Source organism: Hemiscyllium ocellatum, chromosome 14 (assembly GCF_020745735.1).
Source record: "Hemiscyllium ocellatum isolate sHemOce1 chromosome 14, sHemOce1.pat.X.cur, whole genome shotgun sequence".
NCBI classification, from domain to species: Eukaryota; Metazoa; Chordata; class Chondrichthyes; order Orectolobiformes; family Hemiscylliidae; genus Hemiscyllium; species Hemiscyllium ocellatum.
Window position 1 is genome coordinate 6007842 of NC_083414.1, and position 26466 is coordinate 6034307.

Sequence of the window (26466 nt, forward strand, 5' to 3'; positions counted from 1 at the left end):
CCATAGAGTAACCCACCCAGACCTACATTTCCCAGTCTAATGCACCTCACCTACACATCCCTGGATATTATGGGCAATTTAGTATGGCCAATTCATCTAACCTGCACATCTTTGGACTGTGGGAGGAAACTGGAGCATCCGAGGCTGGAATCAAATCTGGGACCCCTGGTGCTGTGAGGCAGCAATGGTGACCACTGAGCCACTATGCCACCCAATAGTAATTGAAGGTTGAACAACAGATGTTAAGAAGACCAAGTAGTTAATTGGTCTGTGGGTTAGTAAGTAAAATAAGGTCACTATAGTCTTGCCAGACCATAGCGCTGCTCTCTCATTCGAGAGAGAGATGACTAGTGGAGGTTTAACCTGAGGGTGACCACACCTCAGTTGAGGGGAAAGATTGAGTAGGAGAGTCCTTCAGGGTAACTTTTGGTTCAATTCTGGTCTATCTGAAGGATGTTGTGAAACTTGAAAGAGTTCAGAAAAGATCTATAAGGATGTTGCCAGGGTTGGAGGATTTGAGCTATAGGGAGAGGCTGAATAGGCTGGGGCTGTTTTCCCTGGAGCATCGGAGGCTGAGGGGTGACCTTATAGAGGCTTATAAAATCATGAGGGGCATGGATAGGGTGAAGAATCAAGGTCTTTTCCCAGGAGAACTAGAGTCCAAAACTGGAGGGCATAGGTTTAAGGTGACAGGGAAAAATTTAAAAGGGACCTAAGGGGCAGTTTTTTCACATAGAGGGTGGTGTATGAATGGAATGAGCTGCCAGAGGAAGTGGTGGAGGCTGGTACCATTTGAAAGCCATCTGGATGGGTATATGTATAGGAAGAGTTTAAAGAGATATGGGTCACATGCTGGCATATGAGACTAGATTAATTTAGGATATCTGGTTAGCATGGGCGAGTTGGACCGAAGGGTCTGTTTCCATGCTGTACATCTCTATGACTCTATAACAGCAGCCGGCATGGGAATTGTTGGCATCATTCTGTGTCATAAATCAGCCATTCAGGCAACTGAGCTAACCAATCCCCAACTAGCAACCAGTTATTGACGAGAGAGACCTGACAACAACTGTGTGATTGTTCTCAGGTAACTGAGCAGTTTGGAGCCCGGAACAAATTACAGAGAGAGGGAGAGAGAAAGAGAGCGAGAAGGACACAGATGTGTTCAGTTCTTCCCCAGCAAGGGAGCAGTCTGTCTGTTCTCTGCAGTCAAAACCCACTGTAAAACTAAAGTACACCACTCAGAGAATTTTTATGAGTGAACTGGTCACCTTTTATGTCTTACCAACCTGTGACAGCATCTGGAGAAAGGTGACTGAAGTCTGTTGCTGGCCAGCAGATGAGTCATAAAGATCATCTCAACAACAGAATCTGGGAACAATGATTACTGAACATCCTTTCCAGTTCCTCCCCTCTGCCCATAACCTATTTTACTCTGTGTGTTTGTCTGTGTAAGAGGAAGTTTACAAGGGGATTACTAGTTGTTATAGTAATTAGAAATGGGGAGGTGATGGGCTAGTGGTATAATCACTAGAATATTAATCCAGAAACTCAGCTAAAGAGGACCTGGGTTCAAATCCCACCTTGGCAGATGGTGGAATTTGAATTCAATTGAAAAAAAAAGCATGAAACCATTGTTAGAAAAACCCATCTGACTCACTAATGTTCTTCAGGGATGGAAATCTATCATCCTCACCTTATCTGACCTACATCTGATTCCAGACCCACACCGAAGTGGCTGGTTCTCAACTACTCTCTGAAGTGACATGGCAAGCCACTCAGTTGTATGAAATTCTTACAAGGGCTCAACAAAGTAATGAAACCGGACAGACCGCCTGGCATAGACCTAAGCACCTGAATACATGGACTGCAGTAGTTCAAGAAAGCAACTCACCCCCACCTTCTGAAGGGCAACTAGGGATGGGCAATAAATGCTGACCCAGCCAGTGAGGCCCACACCCCACCAGTGAATGACAAAAAGGCAATTATAAGCCAACAGTTTACAACTGTTTACCTGTAGAAGCTAAATTACTTATCACTATTCTTGTTCAACTTTCTTTCAACCTGGGCCTGATAGTTGAGGAATGTTGCGTTATTATAGAAATCTTTATCTTTTGTGACGTCTCTGTGAATGATGGGGCATGACATCCAGGGTGATACCGCACTGAATCATAACAAATTGAGACATACAAGATAATCAGAGGATTAGATAGAGTGGACAGTGAGAGCCTTTTTCCTCAGATGGTGATGGCTAGCACGAGGGGACATAGCTTTAAATTGAGGGGTGATAGATATAGGACAGATGTCAGAGGTAGTTTCTTTACTCAGAGAGTAGTAGGGAGGCCTGCCTGCAACAGTTATAGGCTCACTGACATTAAGGGCTATTCAATGGTCATTGGGTAAACATAGTGATGAGTATGGAATAGTGTAGATTAGATGGGCTTCAGATTAGTTCCACAGGTCAGTGCAACATCGAGGGCTGAAGGGCCTGTACTGCACTGTAACGTTCTATGTTCTATGTAAACCACCTTCATGAAACAGTGGCTGGGTCAGCATATATTGCCCATCCCTGGTTGTCCTCCAGAAGGTGGAGGTGAGCTGCCTTCTTGAACCGCTACAGTCCACCTGTTTCAGTCGATGCCATGCAGTCTGTCCTATTTCATTACTTTGTTGAGCCCTTGTAAGAATTTTATCCAACTGAGTGGTTTGCCATTTCAGAGGGTAGTTGAGAACCATCCAGATCACTGTGGGTTTGGAGTCACATGTCAACTAGGTAAGGATGATAGATTTCTTTCCATGTAACAGGAATGTCCAAAGTTCAACTGGAATCCCAAACCCTTTCGCAACCACGACAGAAATGGTGGGTGCTGGGCTCGGGCAGCACCTCTGGCTTCAGTCCCTCCAGCATTATTTTGGCTCGGCCGGGAAAACAGTGGGAATATTCCGGCACGATTGTCTAAACCAGAGCATCTCCAACATGCAAGAGAGGTCTCAACAGCCATTAATGGAGAAATCTGCCCACCGTATTACCAACACCAAAATGATCATTCAGTCTGAAAGAATGTCAACCCATGGCAATATCAACCAGTCATGTTCAGTGCAGCACAGTCCCTCTGACCCACCCTGACACCCAAACCCTAATATCCAATACTGCGCCCTCACACACCTATCAATCAGATTGTATCTGATAATGCTCCTGCCAGGTTTAATTAGACCAAGCTGTTTTGGGACAGTTTGCTACATTTACCATAACAACACTCAAGAAGCTTGACATCATCCAGGGCAAAGCAGCATATTTGATTGGCATCACATCCAGAAACATCCACTCCCTCCACCACCAACGCTCAGTAGCAGCAGCGTGTTACTATCTATAAGATGCCTTGCAGAAGTTCACTAAAGATCCTCAGACAGCACCTTCCAAACCCATAACCACTTCCATCTAGAAGGACAAGGGCAGCAGATACATGGGAACACCACCACCTCTTACAATTGCTCCTCCAATCCACTCATCATCGTGGCTTATCTCCATTCCTTCAGGGTCAAGATCCTTCCCAACATTTATTGTGAGTGGCCCTACACCTGAAAGAACTACAACAGCTCAAGAAGGCAGCCCTTCACCAGGCCAATTAAGGCAATAAATGTTTGCTCAGCCAGTGACATAAAAACAAGGCACTAAAGGTGCTAAGTAAATGCATGTTGTTGCTATAGTGAGAGGATAACTGGACGGGGTGTGAAAATGGCTCCTGATGCTCTCTTGCTCCTTTTTCACAGCCAATAAGGTGAATAAACCCCATTCCCCCCCAACCGTCTTGGTGAAGGTTGTCCCAGTACAGGCTAGGAACCAGAGCCGGGCACTTCCAGTTGTGTGGACTCTGACTGCATTGGGTAGCACCTGCACCGAGTGAGCTACTGTGGTAACTTTGCCAAATGGAGTTGTTGTTGTAATCCTGCCTCCTCTTGCATTTCAGGGCGGGACCATCGCAATCTCTGTCGCAAACGAGAGACAGAAGTACATCGCTGGGGTGATTTTTATCGCGCCGCTGGTTATATTGAACCCTGAGTCAGCAACACCAGCGAGGGTAACAGAAATACATGGAAGGAATCCCATCCTATCACCACCTTCCCCCCCTTTCCCACCACTGTCCACCCCTCCCCCTCAAATCTCTTCACACCAACTTCTAACCATTATGTTGTTGAATGGCAGAGCAGGCCTGTTGGGGCCGAATGGCCTACTTCAGCTCTTACATCTTACAGTCAATCCCCATTTCCAAGGAACGTCCGGATTATTGGTGGGATTCGATGTTTGGGAATCCAGGAGGATCCGGTCTCTAAGAGCATGTAGGAATCAGGTGGAATGGGTGTGAATTCTTCTCTTTTCCCCCAGGGGTCAGTCCAGTCAATGGTAATTTAATTCAAGCTGCCAGCCAAGTGCCCGGGTGGCACGGTGCTCAGTGGTTAGCACTGTTGCCTTACAGCACCAAGGTCCCAGGTTCAATTCCAGCCTTGAGTGACTGTCTGTGTGGAGTTTGCACGTTCCTCCGGGTGCTCTGATTTCCTCCCACAGCCAAAGATGTGCAGGTTAGGTGGATTGGCTGTGCTAAAATGCCCATAGTGTTCAGTGGTGCGTAGGTTAGGAGCATCACTCAGGGGTAAATGTAGGGGAATGGGTCTGGGTGGGTTACTCTTTGAAGGGTCGGTGTGGACTGGTTGGGCCAAAGGGCCTGTTTCCACACTGTAGGGATTATAAGTGTCTGAGACCAAAGCAGAGCTCTCTGAGGACAAGCTACTATGAAGGCCACTGCTTGGTTATTAAAGAGGCCCTTAGGGAAAGCAAGGAATCAATTTTCCTTTTTACCTTAAGCCCTGCCCGAACTCTCGATGAAGCCCAGGTAAGGCTTTGTGTCCTTCTCAGTCCATTCAGAGACCATCCCAGGTCATCCCGGACACTCAGTGGTAAACATTACAACCTCACAGCACCAGGGATCTGGGTTCAATTCCAGCCTCAGGCACCTGTCTGTGTGGAGTTCGCACACTCTCCCCGTGCCTGTGTGGGTCTCCTCTGTCTTCCTCCCACAATGTAAAGATGTGCAGGTCAGGTGAATTGGTGATGCTAAATTGTTAGGTGTATTAGTTAGAGGGAAATGGGTCTGGGTGGGTTGCTGTGGACTTGATGGGCCAAATAGCCTGTTTCCACACTATAGGGAATCTCCCCAGCCTGGCCAAGGATGTCTGCACCTTGAAAATACAAATTGCAACTTTCAGACTGTCACTGTGGGATTTGAACTCTCGCTGTCTGAATTATGGATCTCCACTCTTGGATTCGCTAGCCTGTCCATTTGACTTATTTCATGTTGGAATTTAATGATTAATTAATTTGGTAAGTCTTACAAGCAGCGTTACAGGGAGGTGATGGCCTAGTGGTCCTATCATTGGATGTTAATTCAGAACTGCCTCCCCCGCCAGGCAATGTTCTGTGGACCTGGGTTCAAATCCCACCACGGCAGATGGTGGAATTTAAATTCAATAAAAATCTGGAATTAAAAGTCTAGTGATGACAATGAATCCATTGCCAATATTTGGGAAAAACCCAACTGGATCCCTAATGTCCTTCAGGGAAGGAAACTGCCATCCTTACCTGGTGTGGCCTACATGTGACTCCAGACCCACAGCAATGTGGTTGACTCTTAACCCTCTGGGCAATTTGGGATGGGCAATAAATGCTGGGCCTAGCCAGTGACACCCACCTCCCATGAATGAATAAAAAAATTAGTGGCTCTCATGAGTGAGAAATAATGCCTTCCATCTGTTAGTTAGGGCCATTAATAATCACAAAGAGTCAAATAAATTAGAGCCAGGGTCATGTTTGAGGGAGAAATGTGGGTCAGCGTGCTGGGAGGAAATTCCTCTTCCAATTGGCATGAGAGATTGTAAACATCCAGAGAGTGAGCCTTGTCTTAGTCTTAGAGCTACCTGCCCTCACTCCTGACTCTCCACCCAGAGTATGGAATTCAGACCTCCCTTTGCAATCGTGAGCTGCTGATGTCATTGCCTTGGCGACTTGCCCGGTTACAACATTAATTTCACCCAGTGCACGCCCGCCACCAAACCCCGACTCCACAAATGGAATGAGGCCGGAGGTGTCCCCTCCCTGGAGGTGGCAAGAAACAGAACTCACCAGCAAGTAGTTCCTCCTTTTCTCACCCATCAAGTTCTGGGCGAGAGGATCTGTGGACCACCAGTTGATGCCTTCCATTGGTCGATAATGGCTCCTTTAGGGCCTGGACTTGCCATCCTTCCGATTTCCTAACTTCCCAGCAGGTGAGAAAGGTGGTTGTCATGGGGAACCAGGCTGAGCTGAGGGAGGGATGGGAGACTTCAGTTGCCCCAATCTGAGGTAGTTAGAATCATACCTGGGAGATCCAGAGGGTGACATACCTGCTCTTGTATCTGATACCACCCCCTGACCCCTGTTCCGGTAATACTCAGCTCATAAAAAGAAGGAAAACCAAACTTACCTTTTCTGGATTCTCTGAGGAGGGAGGGGGAGTGGGGGCGGGGGGTGTAGAGTTTGATCTGCCACCTTTAGGACCAAGTAGCTGCCAATCTCTGATTAGTCTCTCATCCCAGTGTTGAGGCCTGTGATAGGCTTAGAAACCCATCTACCTGCCATCTCTTAGAGAGCTGATTGGTGCGTGATGAACCGGGTCATCTCTCTAGTAGGGGTTGTGATTTCATCACCTCTACCCCACCAAACACACACACACACTTTTAATACAAATGGGCAAAAGGGTTCTTGTGGTTTGGTGGTAACATCCCTACCTCTGAGCCATGAAGCCCAGGTCCTACCTGAACAGATAGTGTAAAAACAGGGAAAGTTGGTCCCTTTGGAGGGTGAAATCCAGCCCTTCACACCCTGAAATTTCTAACTTTAAATACATGAAGCTGCAGCAATTGGATCAATGTGTCTGTGTGGACTTTGTCAATCACTGTTGAAGCTTTGCCCTTTCCCCTTCTCCATAGAAAAGCAAGTCCACTTCTGTTCACACTGAGGCCAAGTATAGGTTGTCCCTCCCCAACCCACTTCCTTCAGCCTGGGATATTGCCCAACCAGAGAATTAGCCAAATACAGGGTAGGTATATCACTGCACAAACACTCAAAACGCAAAGCCTTTACCTCCGCCTCCTCTGTAGCTGTAACACTACATTCTGCATTTGGTTCTATTACCCCTTGTGTATTTATGTAATGGCTTGGAGGTGCCAGTGTTGGACTGGGGTGGACAAAGTTAAAAATCACACAACACCAGGTTATAGTCCAACAGGTTTTAGCGAGTTTTGCGGACGTCTGAAAATGAACCTTCCAGCTCCATGAGCAAACTTACACCCGGAATCCAAACAGGTTTATTTGGAAGCTTTAGCTTTTGGAGGCACTGCTCCCTCATCAGGTTGCTGTGTGGATGAAAGACCACTAGCACTTCCAAACACCAGCACTTCCAAACAAACCTGTTGGACTATAACCTGGAGTTGTGTGATTTTTAACTTTGTACTTATGTAAGGTATGACTTGTTTTGTTAGTTTGCAAAAAAGATACTTTTCACTGTATCTTGGTACATGTGACAATAATAAATCAAATCAAAATAAGAAAAAAATCAATCCCATGCTTAATGATGAACGAGTTCTAATTGAGCACCAAATACAGATGTTAGAGTGTCCAAACTAGATATAAAGGCATATGGTTAAAGATCAATGCAGAGCCACTACAGGGATAAGCAGAGGTTCTGTAGGTACTGGACCCAGAGAGGGTTACTGGAGCGGGGAATTACAGTCCCTATGGAGAGACCTGAAAATCTAAAATAAAAACAGGCAGACAAGTCAAGTGCAGTTTCCAGTTCAGAGTGAGAGCAGGATGCTCAGTAATACCAACATGTTCTCCTTTTCATTCATCTTCGGTTAATTTGTCCTTGAAGGAAAGTCAAAGGCCACTCAGGCTGACCTCTCATACACATTATAAATTCCTATTTGGAATGGAATAAGACCCATGGTCTTGGCAACTTTCCAATCTGCCCTGGTTTCTTGCCACATCAGCCCGCGCCCTCCCCCCCACCCCACCTGCCCCCACTCACCCTTACAACTGTAAAAGTGAGGGGTGACTTGTTTGAAACATAAAATACTGAATAGTCTTAACAAGGGCGGCCATGTTTCCTGCTGATGGGTGAGTCCAGCTGTGGGGGGCGTGGTTTAAGAATTCGGAGGGTTCTGCAACTTTACAACTCCGTGCCTCAGGCGGTGGTGATGTTGGTGGGTTATTGAAGGCAAAGGTCAACAGGTCAAAGGCTGTCAGGGAATGATGGGAGCATTGAATTTGAAACACAGACAGGTCAGCCATGATCTGAGCAGTGGAGCAGAGTAGAGAGGCTGAATGGTCCACCTTTGCTCCTATTTTATATCCATGTATGTGACCTTACATCTCAAACAAGTATCTGCAATATAACTTGTCCCTCCTCTGAGTTTGCTTTCCCTGAGACTCCACTGTTCCCAAAAGCAAATTTGTTTCAGGAATTGGCTATGGAATCTTGCATCAGTCCATGAGCTTTCATTCCAGTGGATAGAGAATCCCATACAATAAATCCTCACCATGTGGTAAACTGAAGTGATGGCCACCACTGTTGTTGTGTTGCACGAGATACTGTGGTAGCGGAAAACTACTTCTCTGACAAGAAAAGGCTTTTATCTAAAACAAAATGTAATTTATTGGCCTGTAACAATTAGGTAGAAGTTACCTTGGTATGATAGAGGCTGTGGTTCAGACTGTGAGGTGACCAAGATAATAGATCTATCTTCTTTGAGCTCCTTTACCTAGCCAAGTCCTTATGGTGTAATCATCTTGGGTGGATTCATCAGCATTAATCCCTTTCAAGTGAGAAAGGATAGATTGGAGAAGTTGAGACTGACCCTTTGGAGAGAAGAAGCTGAGAGGAGATTGGACAGAGGGTTTGAAGATAATGAGTGGGTTCGACAGAGTAGATCGGGAGAAACTGTTCTCACTCGTACAGGGAACAAAAATGGAAGGGTGTAGATTTAAAGTGATCAGCAAAAGAAGCAAGGATGATGGAAGGAAGAACTTTTCCACCCAGCAAGTAGTTAGAGAGAAGAAGGTTAAAAGGTGACTTAATAGAGACATATACGATAATCAGACGGTTAGATAGGGTGGACTGGGAAAGCCTTTTTCCAAAAATGGTGACGGCGAGCACGAGGGGGCATAGCTTTAAATTGAGGGGTGATAGAGATAGGACAGATGTCAGAGGAAGTTTCATTACTCAGAGAGTTGTAAGGGATAGAATGCTTTGCCTGCAATGGTATTAGATTCGCCAACTTTAAGTACATTAAAGTTATCATTGGGCAAGCATATGGATGTACATGGAATAGTGTAGGTGGGATGGGCTTCAGATTGGTATGACAGATCGGTGCAACATCGAGGGCCAAAGGGCCTGTTGTGCGCTGTAATGTTCTGTGTTCTATGTTCAAGTAGTTAGAGTCTGGGCCATAAGACCATAAGACTTAGGAGCAGATATTAGGCCATTCGGCCCATCGAAACTTCTCCGTCATTCAATCATGGCTGGTATGTTCTGCTTTCTCCACATAACCCTTAATCCACTTGACGATCAAAAACATGTCTATTTCCATTTTAAATATACTCAATAATTGCCCTCCACAGCCTTCTGTGGCAGTGAATTCCATCGATTCCCCACTCTCGGGCTGAACAGATTTCTCTTCATCTCTGTTCTAAACGATCTTCCCTTTACTGTCAGGCTGTGCCATTAGGTCCAATCTCTCCTGCTAATGGAAGCATCTTCCCAAAGTCCACTCTACCCAGGCCTTTCAGTATTTTGTAAGTTTCAGTTAGATTCCCTCCTCATCCTTCTAAACTCCATCGAGTATAGACCCAGAGTCCTCAAATATTCCTCATATGTTCAGCCTTTCATTCCTGGGACCATTCTCGTGAACCTCCTCTGGACCTGCTGCAGAGCCAGTGCATCCTCCCTGAGGTATGGGGCCCAAAAGTGGAATACTCGGCCTGGAAATGTGGGGGAGGCAGTTTCAACTGAGACGTTCAAAAGGGGCTTTTATTGGTTAATTGGATAGAAAAGGTGTATAGGATATGGGGAGAAAGCAGGAGGTAACAGAACCAGTGCAGGAACAATGGGCCAACTGGACTGCTTCTAATTCCATGATTCTGAAAATAGCCTTCACACCAGAGTATCGAATCTCTCATCGTAGTTGCTGCAATGTGCAGTAATCCCTCCTATAACTGGGTAAAGCTGTGGATCCAAACAATGCGGTGGGTTGACTTGGGCTGGTTTTCTTATTTCTGTTCCAGATGTTTGTTGCCAAAGTGCTGTATCACTTGACGCCAAATCTAACCTTGGGATACGTGGACCCTCGTTGGCTCTCAAGATCACAAAAAGAGGTGGGATTGCAGTGACTTGTTTCTTTTCTCGCAGTTGAATGAAGAATTTAACGGATTTTATGTGAAGATTGTGGTGAGTTCACTAACTCTCCAGTCGCACAAAGCACTTGACCTTCTCATTCCCTTACTCCATGGGTCTATGAAGCAGAGGTGCAATCTCTCCCAAAATGAATGCCTTGGATTGAAGTAACACTTTGATTAAGCAAAACCTGCCAAGTTACCTCCAAAGCGAATTTGGAAATAGCAGTAGGCCATTCAGCCTTCGCCACCATTTATATTGGCTGTCACAAGTGTTGAGAGGTAGTGTCCTGGCAGTGTGACTGAGTTAGTAACCCAGGAGGCTCAGGCTAATGCTCTAGACAGAATGATTCCAATCTCATAAGAGTCATAAATTGAAAGGTAGTCGTAGTGTTAGTGACCATGTAGCTATCACCATATTTCATAAAAACCCATTCAGGTTCACTTTAGGAAGGGAAATCTTCCATCCTTATACAGCCTGGCCTACATGTTACACCTGGCCCACAGCATTGTGGGTGATGCTTGACCAACCCCTGAAATGAACTAGGCGAAGGTAGGTACTGCAGATGCTGGAGATTAGAGTCAAGATTAGAGTGGTGCTGGAAAAGCACAGCACGTCAGGCAGCATCTGAGGAGCATTGAAGCTCATTCCTGATGAAGGGCTTTTGCACAAAACGTCAATTTTCCTGCTCCTCGGATGCTACCTGACCTGCTGTGCTTTTCCAGCGCCACTCTAATCTCAACCCCTGAAATGGCCCAGGAAGTTCAGGACACATAGGGCTGAGCAACAATTGATGGTCCTATTAGCAATGAAAGAGTCCTGACCTTTTTAATCTCAGTCTCCTTGTCTTGATTCCAAATTGTCTAACTTCACAAACTTAATCATCGTAATTGATTCTCTAGCTAAGGTACATTGGTATTCATTAGCAGGGAAACAGGACACCTTCTTGCGGATCGTTTCAGAGAACATCTCTGGGACACCCAAACCCACCAACCCCACCGCCCCATGGCTGAACACTTCAACTCCCCCTCCCGCTCTGTCAAGGACATGCAGGTCCTGGGCCTCCTCCACCACCAAACCCTTACCACCCGATGCCTGGAGGAGGAATGCCTCATATTCCGCCTTGGGACCTTGCAACCACACTGGATAAATGTGGATTTCAACAGCTCCTTCATTTCCCCTCCACACCACATTATCCCAGTCCCAAGCTTTCCAACTCGGCACAGCTCTCCGGACCCGTCCATCCCTCTGACCCTATCACCTTCTCCCTCACCTTCATCCACCTATCACTTTCTGACCTATCTTCCCCCAAACCTCACCCCCCTCCCATTTATCTCTCAGCCCTGACCCACAAGCCTCATTCCTGATGAAGGGCTTATGCCTGAAACGTTGACTCTCCTGCTCCTCGGATGCTGCCTGACCTGCTGTGCTTTTCCAGTACCACACTCTTGACAGCATATTTTCACAGTCTTGGCGAAGATTTACCACCGTTATTCCTCTTGTCTTAAGTTTAATACTTCATTTTGTGGGCACTTCTGCTGGAGTTTTTGTCAAAAAATTGTCCAGTTTAACAGAGAATTATTTTCAATTGCTTAAAATCTGCCCTAAAGAGACAGGCGAATTCAGCTCAAATGGTCCCCATGTAATGAAAGGTATGTGGTTTATACACATCAATATCGTCTTCAGAGTTTGTATTTTAAAATAGTGCCATTTATGGTAACTTTTCTAAAAATAGCTAAGTCAGACAGTTCTTCCAAAACACTGACTAATCCAGTATGTGTTACACAGCAGGGACGTTTGGGAGAGTTTAATGAAACATTCACCATTGTGGTTTATGAATGATAGATTAAACATTGAAGGCTTATTTTGTTTCAGGACAATCAAGCATTGACTTTAGTTTTGCAAACATGACCATAAGACTATAAAATATAGGAGCACATTTAAGCCATTCGGCCCATCAAGACCGTTCCGTCACTTGATCATGGCTGATATGTTTCTCAACTCCATTCACCTGACTTCTCCCCTTTACCCTTGATCCCCTCACTAATCAGAAACCTATCTATCTCTGTCTTAAATACACTCAATGACTTGGCCTCCACAGCCCTCTGCGCCCACGAGTTCTATGGAATCACCCTACTCTGGCTGAAGAAATTCCTCCTTATCTCAGTTCTAAAGGGCCACCCTGAGACTGTACCCTCAGTTCCTAGTCTCTCCTACTGGTGGAAACATCTCCGCGTCCACTCTATCCAGACCTCTCAGTAATTTATAAGTTTCAATCAGATCCCCCCTCATCCTTCTAAACCCTTATCGAGTACAGACCTTGAGTCCTCAGCTATAGGAGTGTCGCTGTAAACCTCCTCAGGACTCTTTCTGTTGTCAGCACACCCTTCCGTAGACATGGGGACCAAAACTGCTCCCAATATTCCAAACGCAGTCTGACCACAGCCTTATACAGCCTCTGCCCTTGTATTCTAGCCCTCTTGAAATGAATATCAACATGGCTCTCGCCTTCCTAAATGCCAACTGAACCTGCATCTTAAGAGAATCACTAGCTAGGATTCCCGAGTGCCTTTGTGCTTCAGATTTCTGAAACCTTTCCCCATTTAGAAAATAGTCCCCTATTCTATACACAAAGTGTAGAACCTCACGCTTTCCCGCATGGTGTTCCACCTGCCACTTCTTTGCCCACTCTCCTAGCCTGTCCAAGTCCTTCCGCAGCCTCCCCACTTCCTCAAAACTACCTGTCCCTCCACCTATCTTTGTGTCATTTGGAAACTTAGCAACAATGCTCTCAGTTTCTTTGTCCAGATCATGAATGTATAACATGAACAGTTGTCCCAACATTGACCCCTGCGGAACTCCACCACTCACCGGATGCCTTCCTGAAAAAGACCCCTTTATCCCCACTCTCTGCCTTGTACCAGTCAGCCAATCCTCTATCCGTGCCAGCACCTTGCCCCTAACACCGTGGCCTCTTACTTAGCAGCCTCCTGTGTGGCACCTTGTCAAAGGCCTTCTGGAAATCCAAATAGATCACATCCACCATCTTTCCTGTGTCTAACTTGCTCATTACCTCCTCAAGGAATTCTAACAGATCTGTCAGGCATGACCACCCCTTGACAAAGCCGTGCTGACTCAGCCCCATTTTATCTTGCACTTCCAACTGCTCTGCAATCCCATCCTCATTAACAGACTCTAAAACCTCACCAAAGACCAAGGTCAGGCTAACTGGCCTATGGTTTCCTGTCTTCTGTATCCCTCCATTAGCCATTTTCTAGTCCTCTGAGAACCTCCCTGACTCCAGAGATTCCTGAAAGATCACCATCCAAAACTCCAATATCTCCTCAGCTATCTCTGTCTAAAGTCTGGGGTGTAGTCCATCTGATCCAGGTGAGTTATCCACCATCAGATCTTCCAGCTTCCCCAGCACCTTCTCCTTAGTGATGGCCACTAAACCCGTCTCTGCTCCCTAACTCTTCAAGTTCCACAGCTGCTGGTGTTTTCCTGTGAAGACTGATGCAAACTACCTATTCAGTACCTCGGCCATTTCTTTGTTCCCCATTCTACTTTTCCAGCCTCATTTTATGTCCAATGTCCACTCCTGCCCCTTTCCTACCATCTTGATATCTAAAAGCAATCTTGTAATCATCATTTATATTACCAGCTAGCTTACCCTCACATTTCATCTCCTGCCCCCTTATTGCTTTTTTCACTTGTACTCTGCTAGTTTTTAAAAGCCTCCCACTCCTCTGGCTTCTCATTAATCTTCATCACATTGTATGCTTCCTCTTTCGGTTTTATGCTGTCTCTGACTTCCCTTGTCAGCTGTGGTTGCCTCATCCCTCCATTACTACGTGTCTTCTTCCTTGGAATGTGTTTCTGCTGTGTCTCCTGAATTACCCCCAGAAACTCCTGCAATACTGCTCCACCATCTTCCCTGCTGGGCTCCCATTCCAATCAACTCCGGCGTGCCCCTCCCTTCTGTCTTTGTAGTTCTCTTTACTCAATTTTAATGCTGTTACATTTGGTTCCAGCTTCTTCCTCTCAAACTGCAGAGTGGATTCTCTCCGATTATGGTCACTGCCTCCTAGCGACTCCTTCACCTTCAGCTCCCTAACAAGTCTGCTTCATGACATGCCACCATATCCAGACTTGCCTCATGGGATCTATCACAAGCTGCTCCAAATAACCATCTTATAGACATTTCACAAATTTATTTTCTTGGGATCCTGATTTTCCCCATCCACCTCCATGTTGACTTCCCCATGATTATTATAATCGTGCCTTTCTGACATGACTTTGCTATCTCCTGATTTTTTCCCCCCACATCCTGACTACTGCTAGGCCGCCTGTACATAACTCCCATCAGGGTCTTGTTTCCTTCATGGTTCCTCAACTCTACCCACACGGATTCTTCGCCTTCTGACTCTATATCACTTCTTGCTCTCAATTTAATTTCATTTCTTACTAATAAGTCAGTCACACCCCCTCTGTCCATCTGCCTGACCTCTCAATAGGATGTCTGCATTTGGCTATGTCATTCTCAGCCCTGAGCCCCTTGCAACCACGTCTCTGTAATACTCACAACATCATAAACACCAGTTTCAATCTGTGTACAAGCTCATTTATCTTGTTTTGTATACTGTGTGTATTTAAGTATATTTTTAAAAGTATTTATGTCCTGTGTTGACTGCCTCCCATCTCATTGTTGTCCCCTTATCTGAATTGCCTGAAGTTAAATTCCTGAGCCTTTCCATCCTACCTATTATATACTTGTTCTGGAAACTTAAATAACATCTGATGAGCACCCTTCCTTTAACTTCTTCCATAAGTTTTCCATACAACTGTACCCATCACTCCACTATTTAGTTTGAAATCCTATCCACTGCCTTGGTTATGCAATTCGCTAGGAGTCTGGTTCCAGTGTGATTCAGCTGGAACCTGTACCATTGGAACAGCTCCCTCCTTCACCAGTACCAATGCCAATGTCCCGTGAATTCGACCACGTTTATCCCAAATCAATCTCTGAGCCACGCATTGACTTCTTTAATCTTGTTGACCCTGTGCCAATGAGCTTGTGGTGATAATCGGGAGATTGTTACCTTTTTGGTTCAGCTTTCTCACTTAGGCCCGAGCTGCTCATATTCCCTCAGCAGAACCACTTTCCTGTTTCTATCTATACTGTTGATACCTATGTGGACCATAACAACTGGATCATTCCCCTCCCACTCCAAGTCCCAGATGAGGTATCCTGAACCCAGGCATCAGGCAGACAACACAGCCTTCGGCAGTCTCGATCCTGGACACAGGGACCAGTGTCTATTCCCTGACTCTACTATCCCCAGTTGAACTCCATTTCTCTTTTCTCCCCCATTTTGAGTGGCTCCCTGTACCATGATGCTATGGTCTGTTTGCTCATCCTCCCTATAGCCCCTGTTCTCAACTCACAGGGAGCAAGAACCTCAAACCTGTTAGACCAACTCAAGGGCTGAGGTTCATTCAGCAGCACCTCCTGGATCTCTCTACCTGCTCCACTCAAAATCACACTCTCCTGTCCCTGACCACTGACTGAATTCAAGGTAATTAATCTAAGCAATGTGACTGCCCCCTGAAACATAGCATCCAGGTAACTCTCCCCCCTCCCTGATGTTTAAAGCTCAGACACCAGCTCATCAATTCTGAGCCAGAGTTCCTCAAGCAACTGACACCTGCTACAGGTGGGGTCCCTGTGAATCACAAAGCAGTCCACCAACTCCCACATACTGCAGTTACAACACATCACCTGGCCTGGTATTTCTGTTTTAATTACTTAGTCCTTAATTTGACATTTAAAAAAAGTGTACTGGTCTTTTAGTTTGTCGCTTGTAAATATATCCCTCCTATCCCAGAGTCTGACTTCTGTGGTGGGCAAAGTCTTAGAGAGAATTGTAAGGGATAAGATTTATGAACATCTGGATAGGAATAACGTGATCAAGGATAGTCAGCATGGTTTTGTGAAGGGCAGATCGTGCCTCACAAACCTTATTGAGTTCTTTGAGCAGGTGACTAAGGAGGTGGACGAGGGTAAAGCAGTAGATGTTGTGTATATGGATTTTAGTAAGGCATTCGATAAGGTACCCCATGGTAGGTTAATGCAAAAACTACGGAGGTATGGCATTGAGGATACATTAGAGGTTTGGATTAGAAATTGGCTGGCTGGAAGGAGACAGAGGGTAGTAGTTGATGGTATAGGTTCATCTTGGAGTGCAGTTACTAGCGGTGTACCTCAAGGATCTGTTTTGGGACCATTGCTTTTTGTTATCTTTATAAATGATCTAGAGGAGGGGCTTGAAAGCTGGGTAAGCAAGTTTGCGGATGACACAAAAGTCGGTGGAGTTGTGGATAGTGAGGAAGGATGTGGCAGGTTACAGCGGGATATAGACAAGTTGCAAAGCTGGGCAGAAAGGTGGCAAATGGAATTCAATGTAGCTAAGTGTGAAGTCATTCACTTTGATAGGAGTAACAAGAAGATGGATTACTGGGCTAATGGTAGGCTACTTGGTAGTGTGGATGAGCAGAGGGATCTTGGTGTCCATGTACACAGATCTCTGAAAGTTGCCACCCAGGTAAATAGTGCTGTGAGGAAGGCATATGGTGTACTGGGCTTTATTGGCAGAGGAATTGAGTTCCGGAGTCCTGAGGTCATGTTGCAGTTGTATAAGACTCTGGTGCGGCCTCATCTGGAGTATTGTGTGCAGTTTTGGTCGCCATACTATAGGAAGGATGTGGAGGCATTGGAACGAGTGCAGAGGAGGTTTACCAGGATGTTGCCTGGTATGGTAGGAAAATCGTATGAGGAAAGACTGAGGCACTTGGGGCTGTTCTCATTGGAGAAAAGAAGGTTTAGGGGAGATTTGATAGAGGTGTACAAGATGATTAGGGGTTTAGATAGGGTAGACACTGAGAACCTTTTACTGCTAATGGAGTCAGGTGTTACTAGGGGACACAGCTTTAAATTAAGGGGTGGAAGGTATAGGACAGATGTTAGGGGTAGATTCTTTACACAGCGGGTTGTGAGTTCATGGAATGCCCTGCCAGTAGCAGTGGTGAACTCTCCCTCTTTATGGTCATTTAAGCGGGCATTGGATAGGCATTTGGAAGTTATTGGGCTAGTGTAGGTTAGGTAGGATTTGGTCGGCGCAACATCGAGGGCCGAAGGGCCTGTACTGCGCTGTATTTTTCTATGTTCTATGTTCTATTTAACTTTAGTCTGAAAAAAAACCTATCATCAATATTCAAATTAGAAGCAAACACCAACCAATGAACTTAAGGTCTACCTATGACATAATTCTTTTGTGCTGGGCCCTGATGCTGGGCTTTAATTTATTCTGTTAACAAAAACCTGACAAATTATAAGTCAAAGAAAAGACAGGAAACAATACCTCTTCCCCTCTGCATTGAATTTACATGTTGCCCCCAAATCTCCCCTGAACTATATCCTCACTGGGGCTGTGTCACACTCTGGATGTGATTGTTCCTTCTTCACTGTGCAAAACTTAGTGATTACGATCTTAAAAGGTTTAGAGCAGTTCAAAGGAGATCTGATGAAGGCAAGAAGCAAAATTAGTTTCTTTCCTAGAAAGGGATATGGTACAGTTCAGGGAAAGCATGGTTCCGTCAGTAAAAATGTTTAGTTTATGCCACTTCCAGTTCAGAAGTGTTTGGTTAGAAGTCTGCAGGTTATTAGAAGCTGTGAAAGTCCAGTCTTTCAGTTTTGTCAAATAATGTAGCAGTTCACAGGAAAGATCTGGCATAGGTCAGATTTATCCAAATTTTAGGTAGAGTGCAATTTCTGTGGATTTGAGACTGCAACAGATGTTGGGAAAGCAGAAGAGGCTGTTTTGCTGTGTATTTTAAGATCTTTCAAACTGTGTTCTGTTTTCAAATAGCTTACTTTTTTCACTCTTGTTAGTAAAGTTTTTGTTCTGTATTTAAAGAAAATGAGTACAAGAGTTGGGAGGTCATGTTGTGGCTTTACAGGACATTGGTTAGGCCACTGTTGGAATGTTGCATTCAGTTGTGGTCTCCTCCCTATCAGAAAGACGTTGTGAAACCTGAAAGGGTTCAGAAAAGATTTATGAAGATGTTGCCAGGGTTGGGGGATTTGAGCTACAGGGAGAGGCTGAATAGGCTGGGGCTGTTTTCCCTGGAGCGTCGGAGGCTGAAGGATGACCTTATAGAGATTTATAAAATCACGAGGGGCACGGATAAGATAGACAAAGTCTTTTCCCTGGTGTGGGGGGAGTCCTGGACTAGAGGGCATAGGTTTATGGTGAGAGGGGAAAAATATAAAAGAGACCTAAGGGGCAACGTTTTCATGCGTACGTGTATGGAATGAGCTGCCAGAGGAAGTGGTGGAGACTGGTACAATTACAACACTTAAAAAGCATCTGGATAGGTGTATAAATAGGAAGGGTTTAGAGGGATATAGCTGGGTGTTGGCAGGTGGGACTAGATTGGGTTGGGATATATGGTTGGTATGGACGGGTTGGACCGAAGGGTCTGTTTCCGTGCTGTACATCTCTATGACTCTGTAATCTCTAGCCTTGTGTGACTACATTTCAGTGAATAACTGACATATTAATTTAAATTTTAAAATCTTCCTCAGATAAGTCAAATTTCATTCTGGGATCTGACTTATGCTGTAACACCACCAGCTGGGATTAGAACAAAAGCGAGTGCTTCTCCATTCTCATTGTTTCTTATATTAGCTACAGCACCCTTTCGGTGTTTAATCACCTTGCCCTGAAATGCATCTAAACTATGTCACTCCTGCGTTCCACATTCTTACCGCTTTCCAGGTAAAACCATTTTTTCTGAATTTTACCATTTGTTTTGGACAATTTTAAAATTATGACCTGCTAACTCAGTCATGGTTGACCTAGCTTTGCGTTTCTGGCGCTACCTGAGTAAATGTATTCTCCGAGTAAAAAGTGAGGTCTGCAGATGCTTGAGATCAGAGCTGAAAATGTGTTGCTGGTTAAAGCGCAGCAGGTCAGGCAGCATCCAAGGAACAGGAAATTAGACGTTTCGGGCTAGATCCCTTCATCAGGAATGATTCCTGATGAAGGGATCTAGCCCGAAACGTCTAATTTCCTGTTCCTTGGATGCTGCCTGACCTGCTACGCTTTAACCAGCAACACATTTTCAGCTCTAAATGTATTCTCCACCCAGCTCAGTGCTGGACCATTAACATTAGCCGTCCCTAGTTGCCCCTTGAGAAGGTGGTGGCGAGCTTCCTTCTTGAACCGCTGCAGTCCACGTGCTGTAGCCATGATGTGAAGATGCTGGTGTTGGACTGGGATGGACAAAGTCAGAAGTCACACAACATCAGGTTATAGTCCGCCAGGCTTATTGGAAATTAAAAGCTTTCAGTGCGCTGCTCCTTTGTCAGGGTGAAGTGAAGGACTTAAGGAAGGGGCAGCGCTCTGAAAGCGTGTGATTTCAAATAAACTTTTTGGACCATAACCTCGTTTCATGTGACTTCTGACCTTATGCTGTACTTGACTCATAATAGCCTTAGGGAGAGATTCCCAGATTCTGACCCAGCGACAGTGAAGGAACGGCGATATATTTCCAAGTCAGGGCAGTGAGTGGCTTGGAGGGGAACTTGCAGGGGGTGGTATTCCCATGTATCTGCTGCCCCTGTCCTTCTAGATGGTAGAGGTCACAGGTTTGGAAAGTGCTATCTGAGGAGGCTTGATGAGTTAAAAGCCAAAAGAACTTCAGATGCCATAAATCAGAAACAAAACGGAACTTTCTGGAAGAACTGAGCTGGTCTGGCAGCATCTGTGAAGAGAATTCAGAGTTAACATTTTGGGTCCAATGATCCTTTCTCAGGCTTGGTGAGTTGTTGTACTTTTTATGTAGGGTTAGGGGTTGTTGGGGGTTGGTTAGTTAAGTTGGCTGGATAGTTGATTTGCACTGTCGAGTTATGCTTACAGTATGGGCTCAAATCCCATGTCAGCTGAAGTTCTCATGAAGGACTGCCCTTGCCTGAGGTGCAGTGTCTCTCTGGTTAAACCACTGTCAATGATAGAATGGGACTTTACCTGATTATATAACATGACAAACAGTACTCAAGGTATGCTGTAACCTAACTTCAACACAAGGTCAGTCAATCTTCTCTGCTTTTCAATTCTATTCTTCTCGAAATAAAACCGAGTGCTCAGTTTGTCTTTTTCTAATGGACTTTCCAATCTGTGGCACAACTTTTTAATGCATTATGTATTTGTATCTTCGCTGCTCCATCTCATTTTAGCACTTATTTCCCTGACTCGTCTTACCCAATGCAATATCTCACACATTTATGTTGATGGCAAGTTACTCATGGGGAGGCAATGGTTAACTGATATTATTGCTGCACTGTTAATCCAGAGACCCGTGTTCAAATCCTGCTACAGCAGATGGTGGAGTTTGAATTCAATAAAAACTTGGCATTAAGAGTCTCATGATGACCCTGAATCTATTGTTTATTCTTGTAAAAGCCCATCTGGTTCACTAATGTCCTTTAGGGAAGGAAACTACCATCCTTACCTGGTCAGGCCTACATGTAACTCCAGACCCACAGCAATGTGGTTGACTCTTAGAGTCATAGAAATGTACAGTATGGAAACAGACCCTTCGGGCCAACCCATCCATGCCGACCAGATATCCCTATCCAATCTAGTCCCATCTGCCAGCACCTGGTCCATATCCCTCCAAACCCTTCCTATTCATATACCCATCCAAATGCCTCTTAAATGTTGCAATTGTACCATTCTCCTCCACGTCATCTGACAGCTCATTCCATACACGTACCACCCTCTGTGTGAAAAAGTTGCCCCTTAGGCCTCTTTTATATCTTTCCCCTCTCACCCTAAACCTATGCCCTCTAGTTCTGGACTCCCCCACCCCAAGGAAAAGACTTTGTCCCTCATAATTTTGTAAGCTTCTATAAAGTCACCCCTCAGCCTCTGTCGCTCCAGAGAAAACAGCCCAGCTTGTTCAGCCTCTCCCTGTAGCTTAGATCCTCCAACCCTGGCAACATCCTTGTAAATCTTTTCTGAACCCTTTCAAGTTTCACAACATCTTTCCGATAGGAAGGAGACCAGAATTGCATGCAATATTCCAACAGTGGCCTAACCAATGTCCTGTACAGCCGCAACATGACCTCCCAACTCCTGTACTCAATACTCAGATCAATAAAGGAAAGCATACCAAACACCTTCTTCACTACCTGCGACTCCACTTTCAAGGAGCTATGAACCTGCACTCCAAGGTCTCTTTGTTCAGCAACACTCCCTAGGACCTTGCCATTAAGTGTATAAGTCCTGCTAAGATTTGCTTTCCCAAAATGCAGCACCTCGCATTTATCTGAATTAAATTCCATCTGCCATCCCTCAGCCCATTGACCCATCTGGTCCAGATCCTGTTGTAATCCGAGGTAACCCTCTTCGCTGTCCACTATACCTCCAATTTTGGTGTCATCTGCAAACTTACTAACTGTACCTCTTAACTGCCTTCTGGGCAATAAATGCGCAATCTGTAATTTTTAAAAATGATCTACTTATTCTGAAAATCTATTTTCAACCTGTAATTTGTTGTACTCCTCAGTTTAGTGCAGTCTTGCCTTCAAGTTTAGAAATTACAATGAAATGGTGATAAGTTGATTTGCAGGAGGGGACCTGTTCGCATTTTGTGTTAACCGGAGCTTTGAGGACGTTACAAGGAGGCTATTATGTAACCCAATTTGTATTTAAAAAAGACCAAATGAAAACTCAGTGATGCATGAGGAGATAGCTCTTGGTAATAATTTTTTCCTACTTACCTTGCTGTTTTGAGATGTGAATCAATGAGACATAGTTCAGATTGCCCGATCGTCAATGCACTGAAACATGTTTCCATGTGAAATCCAGGAGCATATCGACAGTGTTTGTGGGAAACAGGTGGGTGAGCAGCCAGACATTTATCAGATTCTTCAGGCTCTTCAGGTTCAGAAATGCTGGTGATTTTCCAGGCAGGTCTTGCACACCTCATGCTGTGTTGGCAATGCCGTGCCGATCATTAGCAACCCGGCTTCACGGACTTGCTCATCACAGGAATTCGGAGCATCTCAGTGCCACCCACACACCATGGAGGTGAACTGTCTGTGCTCCACCATCCCCCATTACTTGTCTCATCTTCAAACACGTGCAGACTGTTGAAAGATTGCTATTGTTGATAGCGAGGAAGGTTATCCAAAATTATCGAGGGATCTTGATAGGATAGGGAAGTGGGCTAAGGATTGGCCTGGTCTCTTGGCAATACGTCAGCCTGGTTTCTCGGTGATAGGTCAGACTGGCTTCTGGGCGTTACGTCGGCCTGGTCTCTCGGCGATATGTCAGTCTGGTCTCTCAATGATACATTGACCTGGTCTCTGGGTGTTATGTTGGCCTGGTCTCTTGGTGATACGTTGGCCTGGTCTCTCGGCGATTTGTCAACCTCGTCTCTCACCGATATGTCGGCCTGGTCTCTTGGCAATAAGTCAACCTGGTCTCTCGGCGATATGTCGACCTGATTTCTCATTGATACGTTGGCCTAGTCTCTCACCAATAAGTCAGCCTGATTTTTTTGGTGATATATCAGCCTGGTCTCTCATCGATAAGTTGGCCTGGTCTCTTGGCAATATGACGGCCTGGTCTCTCGTCAATATGTCGGCCTGGGTCTCTTGGCGATAAGTCGGCCAGTCTCTCGGTGGCTATAGTTGTGTCTCGGCCCAGTATATGAGTGGATCCTGACTGGGTACGTTCCTGAGGCACGGGAAGGGATGGGAGAGGCAGAATGTTCCAGCAGCAGCAACGGTATCTGTGGCGGTGGGGTCAGGCTGAGGTGCCTTGGTACCTTTATCCCTAAGATGGTACAATGTGGGGCAACATTATCTATTATACATGTGTACTTCAGTTCACCTGTACTTCTGTACACATGTACATCTGTACTCCTTTATTCCTGCACACCTGTACACCTTTGCACCTGTACATCTGTGCACCTGTACTCCTATACTCCTTTACTTTTGTACACCTATGCATCTGTACTCCTGTACACCTGTACCCCTTTACTCCTGTACTCCTTTACTCCTGTACTCCTGTCCACCTGTGCTCCTGTACACCTGTACTCCTTTACACCTGTACCCCTGTACTCCTATACACCTGTACTCCTGTAACCTGTTCTCCTTTACTCCTGTTCTCCTTTATTCCTATACACCTGTACTCATGTACTCCTTTACATCTGTACTCCTGTACACCTGTATACCTGTACTCCTGTACACCTGTACGCTCATACTGCCGTATTCCTGTGCACCCGTACTCCTGTACTCCTTTACTCTGTGGGCGGCGCGGTGGCTCAGTGGTTAGCACTGCTGCCTCACAGCACCAGGGTCCTAGGTTTGATTCCAGCCTCGTGCGACTGTCTGTCTGGAGTTTACACATTCTCCCCCGTGTCTGCATGGGTTTCCTCCGGGTGCTCCGGTTTCCTCCCACAGTCGCAAAAATGTGCAGGTCAGGTGAATTGGCCATGCTAAATTACCCTTGGTGTTAGGTGAATTAGTGAGAAGGAAATAGATCTGGGTGAGTTTCTCTTTGGAGGGTCGGTGTGGACTGGTTGGGCCGAAGGGCCTGTTTCCACGCTGTAGGAAATCTAATCTAGTCTCTACTCCTGTACTCGCATAGTTCTGTACACCTGTACTCGAGTAAAAAGGACAAATAAAATCTCAATCTGAGGGTTTTCTACCAAGTGGAGGAGAATGGGATTCGAGTAGTTAAATGGTTGTTTGACCAGCATGGAAGTGATGGGCCGAAGGGTTTTATCAATCCTGTGGATTTCCATGACCGTGCCATTCACAAGAGAGCTCCATTGTTCATCACAGAGTTCAACCACAGCTTCATTGATGTTCCTGTCCCCTCCCAAACAGAAGGTCATGGGCTTTACCCCCAGTCTGGGCTGATTCGATGAGCACCTTGCGATGGTTTATTTGTTAAGAATGTTGCTGTTGCTGCATTCCAGTTTGATAGTTGGATTGTTCAGGGCTGTACACTCAGATTAGTAGTAATGGATGAACAAATACTATAGAAATATTTATTGAATAGTGTAGCATTACAGACATGCTGCCAGTTAATGTAACTCTATATTGTCACATGCTGCTATAATTCTCAGTTAGTGATTAACATGCTTCAGTAAAGTCATATAAAATGGATATTTTTCCCTGGAGGGTTATACAGTCTAGGTATAAATATTGGGATGAGGGATTGGAGGGAGGAGAGATTAGTAATTACGCTACATGATTCTGCATCATCTCCAAGGCGATGTCCTTCACTATAGGACCCGTTCAAAGGTCAAGTTGTGAAAGGTCATTACTGATCATGTGATGGCTACTGCCACTATCGAGCAGAACTGGACCAACAGGTTGTTGGTAATTTTCCATCCATCGCTGTAAATATGACAAACATTAACTCATTGAGTACAGCAACATTTCCAGAGCTCAATTTTGTGTCCTGCTTTATATAGTATCCGTGAGCAGGGTTAGAGAAATATTTCAATGTAGATGGATATTTGAGTTCCCCTTTTACAGGACATTATCCTCTTACAGATGTGTCAAATCCCCATTCGCATTCCTTCAAATTATTGGATCCAAAAGCAGCAGATTGTAAGTTTCTGTCAACTCTGGCTTCTGGCTGGTATTCTACTCTCAAATTTGCATTTTCTTCCTTGTAGAGGGACAAGGGCAGCAGAATGTGGGAACATCATCAGCTCTAAGTACACCTCAAAGTCGCACAATTTGAGAAATGCAATGCATTTCCTCATTACTGGGTCAAAATTCTGGTACACCTTCCCCAGCAGCAAGGTCAGAATGTCATCAGATAACTGGCTGCAATGGTTTACCATCACCTCTTCAAGAACAGCATACCTGACAGGTTTCTTCCCCTTACCAAGGGTTGGGTGCCTTCTGGTGGCACTTACATTCAAACCCCACCACAGCAGATGGCAGAATTTGAATTCAATAACCTGACGATGCTGTGGCCTTAAGAGGCGTATTTTGTCCGAGCTTCTTTCAGGGAGAGATTGGGAGACAGGTACTGAGCAGTCTATGAGAAGATAAACAACTTGTGAGGCTTTGGGTTTTTTTTAAAGTAGAACAATAGAAGCAGCCTGACTGGGTGTGGTCCAGCTCTCACAGATCAAGGACTTTTAGTTTGCATTCAGCAATTGTTGCTGGGGTCTCAGCAGAGTTGGAAGGCAATGAATTACTCCCAGCTGCTACATTATCTCTGCGTTTTCTCTCAGAATTGTCTTTTGATGTTCTTTCCTCCTGGATTGGAGAACTGCATGTGAGACAGTCTGTTTGCCTTTTACCACGGATGTGTTTAGGATGATACTATGTTGGAACAGTTACTGTTTAGTAGTAAGATAATCTATTGTTCTGTTAGGTTTTCCAGTAGATTTAAATTATTCCAAATTCTTCTTTCTTTTATTGTGTTTTAACTATTGTGTTTGAATAAATTGTATTTTGCTTAACATTGATTAGTTTGACCAATCGAGTTGCATCTGGAATGCAGCACCTTGTATTACGCTTGAAATAAGAAGAATTTGGGATCTGGCTACCTTCTTAATATATTTTGAGGTGTCTGCTCTGGTCCATTTCCTGAAGAAGGGCTTATGCCCGAAACGTCGAATCTCCTGTTCCTTGGATGCTGCCTGACCTGCTGCGCTTTTCCAGCAACACATTTTCAGCTCTGATCTCCAGCATCTGCAGTCCTCACTTTCTCCTCCATAACTGTAAAAATCTGGAATTAAGAGTCTAATGGTGACCATGGAAACTGTTGTCGATTGTTGAGAGAGAAAGCCTCTTACTCACGAAGGAAAGAAAATCTGTCATCCTTACCTGGTCTGGCCTACATGTGACTCCAGACCCACAGCAATGTGGTTGACT

General features: G+C 45.2%; 2 protein-coding genes across 2 annotated transcripts in view; one reads left to right on the forward strand and one right to left on the reverse strand.

Moving 5' to 3' along the window:
- The window catches only part of kbtbd12 (kelch repeat and BTB (POZ) domain containing 12), a 109889-nt gene extending 87288 nt beyond the window's left edge, over positions 1-22601 (reverse strand). Inside the window, exon 1 of the mRNA XM_060835061.1 lies at positions 22333-22601. The gene's annotated coding sequence lies outside the window, so the exon portion shown is untranslated. The remainder of the gene's footprint in view (positions 1-22332) is intronic.
- The window catches only part of LOC132822448 (monoglyceride lipase-like), a 69706-nt gene that overhangs the window by 35047 nt on the left and 8193 nt on the right, over positions 1-26466 (forward strand). Inside the window, exons 4-5 of the mRNA XM_060835825.1 lie at positions 3969-4079; positions 10376-10465. Of these exons, the coding sequence (XP_060691808.1) occupies positions 3969-4079; positions 10376-10465 (201 nt within the window). The remainder of the gene's footprint in view (positions 1-3968; positions 4080-10375; positions 10466-26466) is intronic.